Raw genomic sequence first — 20,544 nt, forward strand, 5'->3', positions numbered from 1 at the left:
CAGCAGATATAATATATTCATGATTGCACAATGAATATTCATGAATCCTGGGTGTTTATTCCCTCTAGTGTCAAACATTTAGGTGATGCAAAATCATCAAATGCCAAACCAGAAAATATAGTTTATGAAAATGTCTCTATTTCCCGGAGTGGTGTTCCCTTTAATAGTATATCAGCATCAAGTCATGTAACCACAAACTTGAAATACAATTATCTGCTAGTTTTGGTGTGGGGAGAGAAGTAGGTTTCACAATAATAAAGTCAATCTCAAAATTTTATTATGTAAAAAGAAATGTAAAGAGTATTTTATACTTTACAAATATTCAACAAAATCTATGAATATTTCATCTTTCTATTTCTTTAGAAAGTGTTCATCAAAAATAAACCTGTCACAGAATTTGAGTCTACGGAAATATTCAGCATACTTAACTATGAACGACACAACCTTTCCGATTGGCGAGGTTTGGCTTATGAGATGAAATTAACCACTATTAAGATTGATGAAATGGGTCAAAAATACACAAAGAATGCTGATTATAATCCAGCTAGAGAATTGATTGAAATCTGGGCTTCAATGGAAGGAGAGATTACTGCAGATAGCTACCGACGACTGTACACCATGTTAACGAAAACTGGTAACGGCCAATGTGCTAATATTGTACAGGAAGTTGCCAAGAATCATTTGAATGAAGATATAGTGACTATCGAATCATGACAACCTTGTTTATTGGCATCATAAGCTGACAACCCCTTGATCGACACCTAAAACCATCAAAGAAAGTACGTGGAAAGCGTGAAGAATTACATACATACATGTATCTAACTAATCACATTAAAATAAAACTTTTACAGCATTCAAAGTAATTATAATTGGGTACGTACATTACATATTCATAAAAGTGCCTTGACATGAGGCTATTGTTGAATGTGGAATACCTAATCACCCTGCTTATTTGCATAATTAATGAGCTTTGATCGAAAGAATGCAAATTTCACTTTCCATAATTATATTTGATAGATATATCTACCATAACAAAGAATACATGTCCTAACAATTACTAATTACCTGTAAGCCCTTATGTAATGTTTACTTATGAATTACCTATTACGCTCACCGTATATTATGTAATCCAGAATTTACCTTGGTGTTTTATATTGTTGCGTACCTGTCTAGTCCTCCCGGCATGGAAGTAGAACGGGGTTATAGTTCCATGGTCAACCCAAGGAGGTTTAACTTAGAAACAGCTCCTTGGTCTTCCAGCAAAAATGGTTCGTCAGTGTGTTGTCAGTGGGTGGTGTAGCAGCACCCACCTTGAAACGATCGGCCTACACAAATTTACGTGGAAAATGGCAAAGTGATCGATTGGATCGGTTACATACATAAAATCTATTGATAAGGCCAAAACAAGAATTGATTCTGGTCTGGACATTTGTCTAAAATGTGCAACGACGCGAATTTATTCTTTCAAATATTTAAAAAAAAAAAATTATATTCTCAACAAACCTGTCACCATTCTACTATATTTTTATTTAGTACTTTAGAGCAAGTGTGTATGTGGGGCAGATGTCATTTACTTGTTCACGATTGGCCCTGCAGGTGTCTTCACTGAAGTAGGGAGGGTTATTTTTGTGTTTCCCACTGGATCTGCAGACTGCATGGGCTGGACAAATACGAAAGAAAGACCGGCGCGAGGGTATTTGAGTAATGCGCTCTGACCAGAAACAATTTATAACATGCACGATTTATCTGAACAAATGATCAATTGTTACAACATTGTATCAACTGACAACATTATTATACACACATTTGGATCCGTATTTGACTTTTGTGTATGGCGGCAAAATCTTATGTAGCAAGGAAGATACAACTCAAGTCACGTGTGCAAAGTACATCATAACTTTTCCGATCCTAAATAGTGAAGAAGACTAATGATTTAATAAATTTAAAAAAGAAATAAGAAAATAAAAACATACACACTCAAGTATTTTATTTTACTATGTAGTACAAATCTTTCTGAAAAAAATGGAATATGGTACTTGAAATTTGCTTTGATTGCATGGATATATATATATATATATATATATATATATATATATATATATATATATATATATATATATATATATATATTTTTTTTTTTTTTTTTTTTTTTTTTTTTCAAAAGTCAACTTTTATTTACATCCCTTTGAAAGAATATATACATCGTGTAGCTCACAAAGCATTAACAAACTCTTTCAACATTTTGTTCTTCTTATTATAATTGATATAAAATATTTCTTCTCTTATTATTTGTTCAATATCTCTTCTTTCCAAAATTCTCGCTTTATATACGGCAAAAGTCGCCACCATCAAGATTAAATTAAATACATCAAAAGTCTTACAATATATTCTGTATCCATACACAATGTGCTTCCACAGCAGTCTTACGTTCATTCTATACAATTGATTGATTATATTAATACATTTTCTCCAGAACTGCTTGACAGCTTTACATTCATAAAGAAAATGTTTACTGTCTTCAATATTTTTACAGATCTCACAGAATGGATTATTCATTATTTTCCATTTAAACAAATTTTCTTTGTGTGGGATTTTGTTGTATAATAGATAATAATTAAATTGTGCTATTTTTTTAACTGGCATACATTTAATTTTTTCTACCCATATTTCCTTCCAGTTACAATCTTTCCCACAATCCTTTTCCCAAATCTTAGGAGCATACGTTTTAGCACCACTATTACTTACTATGTTCCAGTAAAAATCTTTACATGCAAAATCAAACATGTCTTTGTATTCTCCGTTGAAAGCTCTTTTTCTTAGCTGTATCCTACCAAATCTTATATAAATTTTATTGCTAACTTCACACATAATTCTGTACCAAGTTTTGGGGATTGCTTTTTTTACCTCTATGTATTGTACAATCCAGTTACTCTTACATTTCAATTTGTCCAATAGAGTATTGTATCTAATAAAACTACCGTTATTAAATAGGTCTGCTATGTGAATAATTCCTGACTCAATCCATTCTTTGAAAAACAACACAGACTTGTAACCAGCATTTAAATGTCTGTTTCCCCAGATAATTTGTTCTCCAATTGAACTAGGTGTTAAATTAAGATTGTCATTATTCCTAACAACCTTATACCAGTTCATAATGACCTCCCTATAAAAACATGGCATATTCCTCGTAATGTAAACTAGACCTTTTTTGTCAAGATTGTAATTAAAAATAAGTTTGCAACCTCCAAATTCCCGAAAATGGTGTTCTATTATTGCTTTTCAGGTTTCATCCCCTGCATTAACTAGTCGGTTTACCCATCTGCATTTTAATGATTTTATGAAGGCATCAATATTGATCATTTGCAAACCCCCCTTTTCAAATTTCTGTACAATAATTTCCTTTCTTATTTTGCTTCTTTTGCCACCCCACAAGAAATTCATAAATACATTGTTCAACCTTTGAACCACGAGGTTAGGTGTTTCAATCATAGAAGCTACATATGCAATTTTTGACATGCCAAGACTCTTTATAATAGATATTTTGCCAAAGAGGCTTAAGTATCTTTTCTTCCACCCGTTTATCATAGCTTCAATTTTTTCAATTTTATCATCCCAGTTGAGCTTCCTCAGTTCATTCTTGTTATGTCCGAAGAATATGCCCAATGCTTTAATAGGTTTCATTGGCCAAGGGATTAGACCGAGATCCTCCCTTTTCCAAAGTCCCAGTTTCAACCCTTCTGTTTTCTCTCTATTAAGCTTCAACCCAGCATATTTGCCGTATTCGTCTATAATATTCAACACTCTAGCTAAAGATTTTTTCTTACTTATAAATATTTGCATATCATCTGCAAGTTGCATTATCTTAATACTCTTCCTTCTAACTTTAAAACCTTGAAGTTTTGTATCACTCCTTATGACATTTGCAAGAATTTCAACCACGATCAAAAATAACAAAGCAGACAAGGGACATCCCTGACGGATACCACGCTGCACAATGAAAGAGGGTGACACCCAGCCATTATTGATAATTGCACTAGTACATTCTCTGTAGATTGTCTTTATCCAATGAATAAAACTGTTTCCAAACCCAAATTTTTGCAAAGCAGCAGACAAGAACCGATGTTCTACGGAATCAAAAGCCTTGCAAAAATCAAGAAAAATAATAGCACCACTCATCTTTCTTTTCTCTGTAAACTCTATAATGTCTTCTATTAGGCGTACGTTTTGACCAATAAACCGCCCTTTGATGTAACCTACTTGGTCACTATTTATAATTATTGGCAATACCTGTTTAATTCTTTCCGCAAGAACACAAGAAAGAATTTTATAATCATGATTCAGTAGCGATATTGGTCTCCAATTCTGCAAATTTAAACGAGAATTCTTTTTATGAATCAGAGTTAATAGACCACAGTAATGGGAAGTGGTCAACTTATTTTCTCTATAGCCCTCGTTAAAAGAATCTACTACTATTTCCTTTAATTCCTCCCAAAACTCTCTGTAAAACTCTATTGGTATTCCGTCTAAGCCCGGCGTTTTATTGTTTTTCATATTTCTGATAGCTTTCGTACATTCCCCTATTGTAATAAGACCATCACATATATTAGCTTCACTACGTTTTAGCCTACACTCTAAGTTAACGCCTTCTAGGTATTGATTAATTTCTTCCTCTTTCACATTCTTTGATTTGTACAGATCACTGTAGAAATCTGTTTCTGCTTTTAAAATCTCACTTGGCTTCATAATAATTTTCCCATCTACTTCTAATTTACATATCTGCTTGGTTTTATACGTTTTCCTTTCTAAACCCAAGAAGTATCTGCTATTCCTTTCTCCCTCCTCATACCACTTTACACGTGAACGGACTTGCAAACCTCTGAGCTTATAGACATACACTTCATCTAATTGTTTTCTCTTTTCGCAATATATTTTCCTAAAGTAATTTGATCCCATATTATGATCGTTTAATTTGTTCTCTAAATCCATAATCTCCTTTTGCAGTATTTCTTCTTCCCTCCTTCTGCTCTTTGCTCTGTCTTTTGCATACTTTACAGTTTTTTCCTTAATTTTTACTTTTATCACTTCTAATAACGTCCTTTTATCGCATTCACTACTATATTCATTTAAAGTCTCCATTATCACCCTCCGTATGATCATTTTGTACTTATGATCACAAAGTAGACTAGTGTTCAACTTCCAATAACAAGGTCCACTGTCTTGATGCTGAAAACGGAATTTTACAGAAACGGCATTGTGATCCGCTCGAACTGCTGGACGAATGTCAGCAGAAGTGATACTAGACAGAAGATACGTAGATATAAGCCAAAAGTCTAGCCTACTAGCTAGGCCTAATGACACTTGTCTCCAGGTAAATTGCCTTTTGTTTGGGTTTAGCTCTCGCCAGACGTCACATACTTCTAAAGAATTTATCATTCTATACAGATTCTTTGATTTCACAGAATGACTTTTTGTTCCTTGCTTGTCGATTATTGGATCAAGTACACAATTAAAGTCACCTCCAATAAGAAAGTTGTTTTCTACTGTAGTTCTGTAAATCCAATTTTTCAACGTACAGAAGAATCTTTCTCTTTCCTTTTGCAGATTAGGTGCATACACATTGACAAAGGTAAAACACTCATCGTCAATATTTAATGAAACAAGTAACTTTCTACCGTCCTCACTTGTCTTAACACTTAACACCTCGTATTCATTTCTACTATCTATTAAAATAGCAACACCTCTACTATGGCAAGTGCCAAAAGAGTTAAACACTTTGCCTATCCACTCTCTTTCTACCTGCTCTATTATACTGTCATCCCAATAAGTTTCTTGCAACAGCAAAATATTTGCCTTTTGGTCTCTACACCATTGAAATATTTGCTGTCTCTTCTCTTTGCCTCTAAGTCCTCTACAATTAATAGATAAGCAGTGTAAATTGTGCATTACATACGTATTACAGTAAAATCACATATGACCATTTCCTACTTTATTCGCTTTTTCTGATGTGTTTTCTTCTTCTTACCCTTATTATTGCTTTGCTGTGATCTCTTGGCGATCGAGAGAAAAAGTGAATCTTCCGATTCGGAACCAGAGACGTCTTGCTCCGACAGAACTGATGTAGTCGACATATCTGTAGATGTACTGATGTGTTTTCTTTTACTCTCTTTTAACTTGACTACATTTGGCAAATTAGACAGACTGGGCACTTTAGCAAAGTCGGTAATTTTCAGTTGTTTCCTACGTGCACCGGCTGTTGTTTCAGCCTCTTTTACACCTGCGACTTTATCTTCTTCTGTACCGACCTCTACTTCCTCATCATCTCGTTGAGAAGCCATTGCGGTATCTTGATCGTTTTCACTAATGTCCTCAAATACTGGATGAATACCAACGGTCTGTTCACGAGCCGTAGAGCCTTTTGATTGACACTCGGCACCTACGTGTCCATCTTGCCTGCACACCTTACATACTATGGGTTGAGTACATTCTTTTTTCAGGTGCCCAGGTTGCAAACAATTGAAGCAGTACGGGATGCCCCTGTTACCCTCCGGTACGTTGGGTTTTGTTTTGTCTCGGTAGAGAAGCAAGACCATAAAGTTTCCAAGCTTAAGTTGCCATTCAGATGGTATTGGCTTTTTTAGCTTCTCTACATACACATAGCGGTCCCCATTGTCTATGTTCGTAAGCTTACCGTCTATTCTCCACTTCGCACGAACAATATTTATGACCACTATTCCCTTATCTGCACACGTATATATATACGAATTGTAATATTTCCATACCAAGGAAAACGTTCACTCTTAGCCAGTACTCTCTAGACTACCATGGTGGTAAAATCTGGAATGACGTACCTCACACGATACGTAACATCACCAACAGAAATGCTTTCAAATCAGCGATTAAAGAGTACTTTCTTATGATATGATATGATATGATATGATATGTGTTTTATTGTCATATATATACTGATACATACCTTATCAGACAATAAGCTTGCATATTCTGTAGACATTACCAGTCTTATCAAATTTTGGCCTGTGGATGCATCAAACTATACCAGATGTTGCAACATTCCAAAGTATATGTATAGTTTTATTATATGTTTCCTTCCAATTGTTTTATATCTTTTGACTGAACTGATTTTTTTTCTTGTGTAAATACGGTATTTTGTAATTATTTGTATTATTATAATAGTTACTGTAGAACAATTGTATTGATATTTTACATTCTTCTTTTAGAAAGCCCTCATTATTTCTCATTGTACTACGAATTGTAAAGTATCAAACTCGGGAAACAGATTTTTACAAGCTACACTTTAGCTTTTCCCTGTTTTCCAGCCATAGAACTCTCAATTATATTCTATACAGATGTGTTGTGCAATTTCTCTAGTTTGTCAATTTCTGTATATGTATGGCATACTGTGACAAATTCATTCTTTCTATGGCAAATAAACGGAAACGGAATCATGTTGAATTATGGTACATGAGATTCATTGATGATTCATAAACAACACGGGGACATTGTTGATCGTACCCACACAGTAAATATTTGAAGATCGCATTACATAAAGTTATTTAAAACATAACTGGACGACTAAAAGACTGTCACAAGGACTGCTGGTGTTTTTGATTCGTTTTATCTGTAAAGTCAAAAAATACAGAATTGTTGACCATCGACCAGGGATGATGCCATGGAAAGTGCCGATGGTGAAAATATGGCCCGTACTTTCTGGAGATTTTTGGTGGAATATTTCAAGTGAAAGACTGTGTTCAATGTTCGAATTTGTAGAGAGAATGTGTGATTTACATAGCTCAGTAGAATGTGATGGTGATGAAAGAGAGGTTTACATTATTATGTTCATGACGTGAGTTATATGTATGGTCATTTCCCGCAAAGAGTAAGTTATAGCTGTATTATTACAGTTGTGTCATGGGACATGAAATGACATGAACGAAAATCATGAAATGTCACCTTATACCGTTGTATTTAATATTGAATGTACATCCGACCCACCCTACTGAAAGCAATTAAACTTTGGAGGTGATTTTTGTTAGGTAATAATATGGTTTGTACAATTTTGGAGATGTCATGTCAAACATAGCGCGATATAGCAACTGTATTTGGCTGTCGCTATGGGCATGGTCTTTTTACTAGGCATATTTGCTTACAGTTTTGGAATTGTTATCACTTACCTACACATGTCACGTTTCATCTTTGCAATATACTGACTGTTGCTATGGGCATGGTCTTGTTGCTAGGCATGTTTTAATCTGTATTCACTTATCTACCTATCCCTGTTGCTATCTTTGTAATATGTATAATCATTTCACTGTTTATTTATTTAATTCATGGTCTGTCGAATATTGGATATTGTCATCAAAGTAAACAGTAGACAAAAACTACTAACACGGTCAGTCACATCGTTTGCTATGCCAGGACTACAACATCCAGGTGATGTGTCAACAGCATTATGGTGCTACACTACGTATGCATCATATTGAAACTAGAACATATCGTGGCACATTCACTCTGCATCAAATTGTTTGTTTGGCTACAGTACGTACATAATACAACTCGTGTCAAAATATGGTTTCCTTTTCAGTTCATGGTTTGCCGAACATCGATCAGCATCGCTAATATAAACAATGCACAAACACAACTTGTCTAAACACATCGCCGCCATCCGTGCATCCACATTATATGCGCATAATGTCTAAAAACATAAAATTAGAGAAATAGGCCTATATAAGCGTACATTGTGATAGTTATATCGCAGTGACATCGTTGTCTTTTGAATATGTTTTAGTTTAACTGTTGATGGTTCAATCGAACATAATTTTGAAATGACATTTGAGTGTGATTTTGAATATTTCACCATGTATTTGATGTTTTATAGTGTTAATTAATATTTTAGTGTATGAGCCGAGTTATGTGCATAACTGCAGATCTGTTCTTTTTGTCGGTCTCAAATATTTATATGCAAGTGTCTATAGTCAAACAAGTTATTCCTACCTTGACGTCTGTGGTGTGATTTTACTGATCTCAACGTGTAATTCAATACTATAGTAGAGAGGGTAGTAGCGTTCTGAAAACTAAATGAAACGAGCTGTAGCACTTTCATTTCATGAGGTCAACGAGCGGCAATATTTTATATTAAAACCGTAATCGAAATATCAAAAATTACTTGGTCTAGGATAATTTCTAGCGTATTTGACGTCATCCTGGACTCGTTATCGGCTCGGAGGGATACGGCCAACATTCGTGAAGGGAATCACCCACTACTTGTTCTGAAGGACGTCGCACTTATTCGCGAAATGCCATGAGTATGACATTATAATTATTGTTCAGTACTGCACGGCTGTGTGAGTATTACCGATCCAATGCTACGCAAGTAAACGGTACACGTTTTATACGTAGACCGGATATGGATATTCCCCCCATCCTTGGGTATTCCCCCATCCTCAGGAAGGGCATTCAACTGATTCAGCATATTTCGATTGGGTAAGGTAACCATTTGCACTTATTCCCTGTAATTAAAAATTCAATGCTTTGTTTGATTTCTTTCGAATATGTGCAGTATTTACAGAAAATATAGTGGTTCTCAACTCGAAGTACGTCGTGTGGGCGTAGACATCAATTGATAATAAACCCGTGGGATAAAGTCCGTTCACCTCTAGGACAGCTGCGTCATATTTACTACTGGACGTGGCCTTCGCTCTGACTATGGATCTAGAATAACACACAATTTCCAGATATATGTTTTTGAATTCCAAGGTGCGACTGAGAAGTGAACTATTATTCCCAGCTAATAACAGTTACTGTAAGTAATATTGGGCGCTAAAAAATAAACTCATTGGGGCCAATTACTGTGTTTTACACTTGACAGACTAGACTCTCTCACAGTCCTCGGAGCTTCGCTTTACTAAAATTAAAGCTAAACGAATTATTTTGTATGTACCAATACCAGCTACATAACCATACTCGAAGTTGTACTGTGCGCCCTCATCGACCATGATAGAGATAACTATTTGCTGACGTGTGACTGCGACGCCCGTGTTTTCGCGAAGCCCGGGCTAATAGTAATCTCTATGTGGTACCGTACAAGGATATTCGAGTACGGTCATGGAGTACGTTATGTAGGGTCGGTACATACAAAATAATTCGTTTAGCTTTAATATTACAGTAATGCGAAGCTCCGAGGGCAGTGAGAGAGTCTATTGACAGACAGTCCTGCACATTTAGGTAAACAAGGTTGCAGATAGCAATTATTCGACCTTGAACAATATATCAAAGATCAAATGGGGTCACGTTCTCTTTAACTAGCCGCGTTTTAAGATGGCGACCGGTATGAACGACGATGACCATGGAGAGTCTTTCGGGAATCGAATGGTTGAGATTGTACAACATGGCTTTGCATCTGTTGGCATAGCAGTAGGGTCGACCACTGGTCTGTTCAACACCATGGCAACGTTTGATGAACCGAAAACTTCACGCGAAATTGCAGACACCGCAGGGCTGAAAGAAAGGTGCGTAAACTGCAAGGTTATCGGATATATGTAGACGGGCTAGTACAGAATGCATGATGGCCATGTATAAAGACAGGTAGAGAGGGTGGGCAAGTGGTATTTTCGTGCTTCGCAATTGATCATTTTACTTTTCGTAATTGTAAAACCACAGTCCCTCTATCACACGTTGCAATTGAAATCCGTAAAATCGTAATTTAGTGGTCGGCGTACTGCGTCTTCAACTGTTAGTAGCCCTCAAGGGGGGGGGGCATCGGAATGAAATCTGTCCGTCCGTCCGTCCGTCCGTCCGTCCGTCCATGGGCAGCCATATTACTGACATACAATGCACATTGACCTTTTCAATGTTGCATACTATCAAGTACGTCACGTCACTTCATGTTTATGATATGTGCGTCGGGGGGGGGGGGGGGGGGCTAGTCCCATAGAAAGTGTATATACGTATGTACTGAGGTTTTGACCCCCCCCCCCCCTTTTTCGACTTATGTAGACTTTTGAGTCTTGATTTACCCAAGCCACACGAGAGCTGGGTGAATTCACTCAACCAATGAAAACGCGTAATACGCTGAAACATACGGGTACAGTACTTCAGAACGTTCTGTTCGAAAAGAGCATGAGCACAGACCACAGACAATGCCTGGTCCCCGGGTCTGGTCGTTCTCTTTCTTTCAATTTCGAACGTTGAGTAATATATTGTAAGACGATTTGTGGTTGGCTACTTGTAAGTACGAGGTTGGATTCGGGGAAAACATATGGTATTTTGCCCTTACGGGAGGCATTCGGTTTGGGTCTGTTCTCTATGTTTTAATCAATATTTCTATTGTGATCAGAACTGCGTATTTCCAATCAGCTGATAACACCGGAATGCATACTTTTGGTTTCAAAATTTCAAAAAGTTCCAACGGCGGGAGGAGGAATGATACCCTTCCCGATCCCAGCCGGTACACGTTACGCTCCTACCTCCAAAATGTATTATTCTACTTGCTGCTAATAGTAGGAAAAGGGGGAAGGGGACTCCGAACACCATTAATTTTAAATATGTGTATGACTGTGACATTGTGTTTACCATGTAACCAACTATGAGTTGTTAGATCAAGTTTGTTAATAAGTAGAAATATTTTTCCAAGCTGGTTCATATAGGATCACATCTAATAGTTTAAGGAGATATTCTGTTGGCGGTTTCGGAATCGTAAAATTGGTTTGTTGACATTCTACAAGGTTCAATGCCTCATATATTGACTCTATTGCATCACTGTGCAATGTGTTGGTGTACATTGAAACCACATTCATGGTAACCAGTGTTACGTTTTCACTGATCTCAACTGATCCAAGTTTTCTTATGAAATTTGTTGAGTCTTTAAAGGTGATTCAAAATGCTCACATTCACTATTGGTATTTTGCTAGACATGTTTTGATTTATTTTGCCATAATATGGGGACATAATATTTTAGCATTTATACCCACAGACACTGACAATTAGTCAGAAAGTGTGAGTAAATATTGGTAAATGTTGGTTAATAAGACATGTAGATTGTAGTTTTTGTTTACTGATGTCTATTTCAACGACCAGCAATGTTTTTTTCACAATGCTGTTGAGTTTTATTCACCTGTTGACTACTCTCGTCATAGGCTACGTGCTAACCACTGGCAGTACCCCTTATGACGTCATATAATCCCGTGGTCTAGGTGGGACCGGAAATACCCGAAAACTCTCGAAGTAAATCCGAAGGGAATTGACTGAAAAAAAGGTCATTTTAAGGTGTTTTCAGACGCTCTTTAACAGTTTTAAAACCAGAATGCGTTTCACAAACATGTCATCTTTCAAATTAGCGATAGTGAATGTGAGCATTTTGAATCACCTTTAATGTACGTTGGTTGTGATTGCACAATTGGTATAATAGATCTGCCTATATCCTCTCCCCCCCCCCCCAACATTTTCATCAGACGGCCACTCAAATCACTGTATCAATAATACAAAGCATGCAAAGTCACACTCACAACCCATCCCATCATGCATCACAATGGGTCATATTGAAATTTGAAATCAAATTTAAACTAAGACGTTTTCATTAGCAAATATACGGTCTCCGTTGGGTACATTTATACATACTACTACTACTACTGTCTCATAACCCCTGGGTGGAGTTGTTGAGGCACTACCTGATGATAACCTGACAATGTCCCGCCACTTGCCATGATCTGCTGCAGCCCACTGCAATCTGGCGAATGACAGGCCCATCCACTCCCGGATGTTGTCTTCCCATCTCTTTCTCTGTCTACCTCTTCCCCCCCCCCCCTAGCCTGGTACTGTGCCTTGAAGGATTGTTTTTGCAAGGCCAGTTGATCTAGTGACGTGCCCATACCATTTCAGTTTCCTCTTCTTGACAAGCGTTGTATTAGTAAATCTACATATGGCCCAATGGCTCTACTGATCATGTTGCTAACTTCCTCATTTGTAATACGGTCCTTGTTCGTAATACGGTCTTTGTACATTTATACATAATACAACCAGGTTTAAAATGTTTCTTTAATTCTAGTTTTGTATTGTTTGTTTGTTCACTACTCACTTTGTGATTTGGAACATGTTTCATAAAATTAATGTAAACATCATACGATGTTTACTGGAAGTCAAGTTTACTGGAAATCAACATGGCTAAAACCAAGGAACTAATAATAGAAAATGACAAACGTAGTGTTACATTTGAACTGGCTGTATTGAACGGTCAGGCTGTAGAAATCCTTGAGTGTTTCAAATATCTAGGTTTGCAATTGGATCAAAAGCTAAATTTCACTGAAAACACTAACTGTATTGTTAAGAAGGCCATGCAGCGTATATTTTTACTGGGGAGGCTACGCAGTTTTGACGTTTGTCAAAATGTTCTTGAAAAGCTTTGTATACAAGAGCTTTTTAGAAAGTGTGCTAACTTTTAACATTACAGTGTGGTATGGCAACTTGCATGAGTGTTAAAAATAGAACTAAAGTGACACGAGTTGTAAATTTGGCCGGGAAAATAATTGGTAAAAAACAGAGTCAGCTCTATGAACTCTACAAACTCTCCGTCCATAGGAAAGCCCAAGCAATTGTTAGTGATAACTCACATCCATTGTACTCGCAGTTTGATTTGTTACCTTCTGGAAGACGATATAGAGTACCTTTGACTCGTAAGAACATTTTTAAGAAATCATTTATACCAAGTGCAATAACCATACTGAACTCAGACCTGTGATTTTAAGCTTCTGACAAATTTTGTTTTAAAGATCTACTCTGAATTCGAAGAATACTTTTATTGGAAGATTGTAACTGTGTTTGTGTTACTATAATTATTTTAGTGTGTATATATATTTTAATGTGCCTTTTATATTTTGGTGAAGCGAAAGGAAAATTACCGTAAATGGACAATATAGTTATATTCCATTCTATTCTATTCTATTCTATTCTATTCTATTCTATTCCATTCTATTCCATTCCATTCCATTCCATTCTATTCTATTCTATTCTATTCTATTCTATTCTATTCTATTCTATTCTATTCTATTCTATTCTATTCTATTCTATATCTTTGAGGCCACTTTGATAACATCTGATATCTGGCTTCGGTGATCTGTATTGCAATTGGTGGGTCATTCAAATCCACGGTATGTTCCTGGCGTATGAGTCAGCAGCAATTAACTCTCTTAAGGAGTCGAAATAACAACAACATAAAGTTGTTGACGTTTGTCAAAATGTTCTTGAAAAGCTTTGTATACAAGAGCCTTTTAGAAAGTGTGCTTACAGTGTAGTATGGCAACTTGAGTGTTAAAAATAGAACTTACCTTCTACTCACTCATAAGAGGCACGTTATGAGTATTCGACTAATTTACAATGTAAGTTCACTAATTTAGTTTTAGTAGTTCCTCATCTCAGACCTAACCTACAGTAAACAAATTATGGATTATGTTTTGACCCGTTTTACAGGTATGTCAGAGAGTGGTTGGGTGCCATGGTAACCAGTAAGATTGTAGATATCCAGTCTGATACAGAAGTAGAGAGATATTTTCTACCCAGACATCGTCACAAATATTTGTGTTCATCTAAGGATGGAGAAGGTGAACAGGCGATATTACTTGAAGGAATACCTATGGTGTGTGAAGTTTATAAAGATGTCTTGGAATGTTTCAAGAAAGACGGACCGAGAGGTATGTATGTATGTATGTATGTATGTATGTATGTATGTATGTATGTATGTATGTATGTATGTATGTATGTATGTATGTATGTATGTATGTATGTATGTATGTATGTATGTATGTATGTATGTATGTATGTATGTATGTATGTAGGTGTGTGTGTATGTATGTATGTATGTATGTATGTATGTATGTATGTATGTATGTATGTATGTATGTATGTATGTATGTATGTATGTGTATGTATGTATGTATGTATGTATGTATGTATGTATGTATGTATACATACATGCATGCATGCATGCATACATGTATGTATGTATGTATGTATGTATGTATGTATGTATGTATGTATGTATGTATGTATGTATGTATGTATGTATGTATGCGTGTGTGTGTGCGTGTATGTATGTATGTATGTATGTATGTATGTATGTATGTATGTATGTATGTATGTATGTATGTATGTATGTATGTGTTTCTATGTATGTATGAATGTATGTATATGTGTATGTATGTATGTATGTATGTATGTATGTATGCGTGTGTGCGTGTATGTATGTATGTATGTATGTATGTATGTATGTATGTATGTATGTATGTATGTATGTGTTTCTATGTATGTATGTATGTATGTATATGTATGTATGTATGTATGTATGTATGTATGTATGTGTGTGTGTATGTGTGTGTGTGTGTATGTATGTATGTATGTATGTATGTATGTATGCATGCATGCATGCATGCATGCATGTATGTATGTATTATATGTATGTATGTATGTATGTATGTATGTATGTATGTATGTATGTATGTATGTATGTATGTATGCGTGTGTGCGTGTATGTATGTATGTATGTATGTATGTATGTATGTATGTATGTATGTATGTATGTATGTATGTATGTATGTATGTATGTATGTATGTATGTATGTATGTATGTATGTATGCATGCATGCATGCATGCATGCATGTATGTATGTATTATATGTATGTATGTATGTATGTATGTATGTATGTATGTATGTATGTATGTATGTATGTATGTATGGTCGTTTTTAAAAATGATACAGGATAATATTTGTATATGGGAAATGTGATAAGAAACTGTTTTGATAGATGGTATGCATAACAATGACAGGTGAATAATCATTTTTATTGTTGTTTATTAATTAATTTATTTCTTTGCTTACGCACTGCAGGAGTCACATATGCGAAATACACACTTCAACCACCATGGACTGATACTATAACAATGAGGAATCTTCAGGAAAGGGCACCCAAGTTTTTGACAGATCGGGACGAATTAAGACGAATTCTTGGTATTTCCCTGAGAATTTCTTAATCATATCATCTTGATAACTTACTCAACTCTGTCTCGTTGTCTTTGTACTCTTTACATGTCTCCAGAAATTAAAGGAGATTGGGCTGTAAAAATGACATTATCATATGTACAAGAAGTTTTCCTATCCTCAACCCCAAAATGACAGAACACATGCCAAATCACTACGTTCCTGCGCACCTAAATTTTGTTCGCCACCAGTGTCCCCACTTTTTCGAGGCTTATGAATATTATTAAGTCAGTTCGCCAAGGTAACAAGGTTTTGTCAGTTAAATTAACCATTTTGTGGACTAAATTTTTTGATATATATTATCTACACGAATGAAAGATTTTTGTCCACATTTATTCGAAATTTAGGAATCTTTGTAATTACGGCTAATGGCATGACATAGGTCAAAATCTAGTGTGGCACAGTAAAATAGCAATTTATCTATTTTGAGATTTTAGAAGGGCTTCAGACGACTCAAAATCTCTAATTCCATCACAAATGACGCAATGATGAACATGGTGAACATCCTAGCGATTGTAGCTATCAGAACTGGTTATTTACATCCGAATACTAAGAAAAAAAATATGTTCAAAATGTTAGTTGTACTTCCCGTTGTACCTGCACAGACTGTAGGACAAATGGTAAAGAAGAAGATTATTGTGTTGTGTTACTTAGTTGAGAAAGCACCATCCAACTTCTTTTATTTAAAAGTTTGTTTTTTTACTTTGAATGTAACATCTTTTCGGCAACTACTTTCAAAAGATACATTACATATGTAATTGCGTACGCTAAAATGGGTATAACGTAAATTGCATGCACATTTATGTAAATTAGCCACCTTTCTAAATTGTAAATGCATGATTGCACCAATACATGCTCTGCCCCCCCCCCCCCCCCCCGGGCAATTTGGTCAGGCTACGGACGACATCCCTTATCAAACTCTCGTGATGGAGTGCTAAACTTTGCTCAGGTTCAATTGTTTTTCAATACTTTTGTAAACTAACATATTTTACCATAAATACAGACTTCTAACTATTATTCCTTGAGTATTATTGGTAATACATACAGATTAATTGTAGTGATTTACTCGAGTGTCAGCCATCTTTGTGTTTCCTGTTTCAGAAAGTTCATCTACAGTATATGAGGTTGGCTGCGGTAGTGGTGCTGCCCTGTGTTACTTAGCACGTGACTTTCCAAAGTGTGAATTCCATGGCATTGATGTAAATAAGAAAACCGTCATGGCTGCCAAATTGCATGCAGATTCCATGCAACTAACAAACGTGACCTTTCACCTCGGTGACGCAAGTGTTACGTCACAGGACTGGAATGCTAAATTTGATATCGTTTATTGCATGGATGTCATTCATGACGTCGGTCGACCTGACCTACTTCTCAAAGAAATCAAAAGACTGCTCAAGGATGATGGTTACTTTATCATGCAAGATGCTGCCGGACACACCAAACATGCTGATAACTTAGACCGCCCTCTTGCGACTATTGATTACATCATCAGTCTCTTTCGTTGCATGCCTACGTCACTCTACACGGAAGGTGGCTTTGGTTTAGGAGCTATGTGGGGTCAGGAAAGGGCATTTGAAATTCTGGCTGAGTATGGGTTTAATTGTTTTGATTCCAAAGAAAATGGGCAAACAAGTCGTGTGTTCTATTGTAGTAAAGAAAAATGAAGAATCAAAGTTTTTTTATTTTATCAGAACAATGGTCTAGCAATATTTTAGGACGGTTTGTGGACATGTTATAATTTACAAACCAATTCTTTTATCAAATAAAATTTATTGCTATGGAAACAATGCTATCGATAAACTAAGATAGGATGAATATAAAACTATTGTATTTTTCATAAGAGATATCACACGATTCAGTAGATATGGATGCTGACAGAACCAACCTGTACTCAAGATAGTGTAACACTGAATGAGGTCAAATGTGTGGCCACTTGAAATAAATTTGCTATTAGAGATGCCGTGAGAATAATTACATCACTGTGTCGATTGTATGTGTGTCTGTATTATAACTTACCGATAGTCGATATACCATTGTTGTAGATCACATCTGAAGTTTAACAAAACCAACCACATACATACATACATACATACATACATACAGACAGACAGACAGACAGACAGACAGACAGACAGACAGACAGACAGACATACATACATACATACATACATACATACATACATACATACATACATACATACATACATACATACATCGTACATACATACATACATACATACATACATACATACATACATACATACATACATACATACATACATGCATGCATGCATACATACATACATACATACATACATACATACATACATACATACATACATACATACATACATACATACAGACAGACAGACAGACAGACAGACAGACATACATACATACATACATACATACATACATATATACATACATCGTACATACATACATACATACATACATACATACATACATACATACATACATACATACATACATACATACATACATACATACATCGTACATACATACATACATACATACATACATACAGACAGACAGACAGACAGACAGACAGACAGACAGACAGACAGACAGACATACATACATACATACATACATACAGACAGACAGACAGACAGACAGACAGACAGACAGACAGACAGACAGACATACATACATACATACATACATACATACATACATACATACATACATACATACATACATACATACATACATACATACATACATACATACATACATACATACATACATGCATACATACATACATACATACATACATCGTACATACATACATACATACATACATACATACATACATACATACATGCATGCGCGCGCGCACGCACACTCACACACACACACATACATACATACATACATACATACATACATACATACATACATACATACATACATACATACATACATTATGATACATACACACATACCTGCACGCACGCATGTCAGAATCGGCATAGGAATAACATCATGGCTATTATATTGTGAAATCTAATACCCAGTATAACAATATTACAAAATTGGGAAATAAACACAAGACAAAATAAACAACAATTTTGTACATTTAAGAAGGTGTTTCTGATTATCTCTGTCATCCAGATAATATGGAAAATGTCAGTAACTCGTTACAATTCGACATAATTCACATCGCCTTGTATTTGATTTCTTTCAATAAAACGTTTAACTTGATGTTATTGATGGTTTTATCGTAACTATGTCTATCTTGTGGGCACAACTAAATGAAAAATATATCAAAGGTAATATATATATATATATATATATATATATATATATATATATATATATATATATATATATATTTATATATATATATATGTATAAACTCAGTATATGTAACATGCCTATGCTGGCGCACACACTGCTCAATATGTATGTAGAGCAGTGTAAATAACACTATATCAAACAAGATACACAGTTGTTACACCGTGGCTGAAACAGAGTGAAACACTTTGTAACGGCTCCTGAGTACACATCTTGCTTGTCTCCATCCCCCTTTTATCTAATCCTTTGGTGTGACAAGAAGTACAGACTTCCTCTGTATAAAAAGTTTGTAAAACACTGGAGGTTAGCTGTATATCATGGTGATATGGTGAAGACGATCATATATGGTAGATAGAAAGTCTACTAAAATTGTGTACTAGCAAGTATCCTATGTTATATTTTAGTTTTAAATGATTCATTTGATAACTGGGCAATAATGTAAGTTTCAAATGTCTGATTCCTTGTATAATTATGTGCATATATTGATAACAAAGCACAATGTCGTATAAAGCTTGAAGGTTTTCACTTTGAAGGATACATTTGCATAAGTAAGGATATGCAATTCGGCTGATATCTTAAAAATGCAGTCATCAAATTCTCATTCATTGATGATAACGAAGTCTGTTGAAGAAGCTATACATTTTAATGAGTAATTTGCATGATTAATGTGTCTTCTATAATATGGCAACATCTTCAAAATCTGTAAATGTAATTGTAATAACAAGTCTCCATCAAAGACATAAGTCTCCCCCCCCCCCCTCAACATTTACACTTACCAATTTACACTTTGAATGTTTTACCATAAAGGTCCCTACAGTGATGTGCATTATTGGAATATAATATTTGATAGTTTTGTAAGGTTTCGTTTAAAAATCCAAACATTAAAAGGCTATACATGAGTACATTGAATATTTTGTGTCTTTTGACAGTGAAATCCGTCATTATAGTCAAAGAGGGAATTATCTAAAAAAAAAAAGGCGTCACGAATTTCTGGGAGATATTCAAATGGGGACATAATTGCAAAGCTTGTTTGTAATAAAAACGGCCACGACTTGGCTATTAGTGTTAACGAGTCAAAAACCTTCAAAGCTTCTAGGATGAGACCCCTAGAACCTCCATGAGAGATGTACATATTACCATCAAAGCGTTTCCTGCCAAGATGTTATTACAGTCATGTAAACTA

General features: G+C 35.4%; 1 protein-coding gene across 1 annotated transcript; it reads left to right on the plus strand.

Moving 5' to 3' along the window:
• The first annotated feature begins 10,332 nt into the window (after positions 1–10,332).
• On the plus strand, positions 10,333–17,704 carry LOC144448618 (S-adenosylmethionine-dependent methyltransferase Rv2258c-like). The gene is made up of 4 exons (XM_078138895.1): positions 10,333–10,523; positions 14,476–14,696; positions 15,891–16,010; positions 17,142–17,704. The coding sequence occupies exons 1-4, from the start codon at positions 10,333–10,335 to the stop codon at positions 17,702–17,704; spliced, it is 1,095 nt and encodes a 364-aa protein (XP_077995021.1).
• Positions 17,705–20,544: the final 2,840 nt, after the last annotated feature.

The sequence above is a fragment of the Glandiceps talaboti genome, chromosome 17 (assembly GCF_964340395.1).
Source record: "Glandiceps talaboti chromosome 17, keGlaTala1.1, whole genome shotgun sequence".
NCBI lineage: Eukaryota > Metazoa > Hemichordata > Enteropneusta > Spengelidae > Glandiceps > Glandiceps talaboti.

What these genes read in the sequence shown, in the direction of transcription:
- LOC144448618 (XM_078138895.1), top strand. Translation starts at nt 10,333, where the DNA reads ATGGCGACCGGTATGAACGACGATGACCATGGAGAGTCTTTCGGGAAT. An exon ending in ACCGCAGGGCTGAAAGAAAG is followed by an intron (nt 10,524 to 14,475) that starts GTGCGTAAACTG and finishes CCCGTTTTACAG; the next exon opens with GTATGTCAGAGAGTGGTTGG. An exon ending in CGAATTAAGACGAATTCTTG is followed by an intron (nt 16,011 to 17,141) that starts GTATTTCCCTGA and finishes TTCCTGTTTCAG; the next exon opens with AAAGTTCATCTACAGTATAT.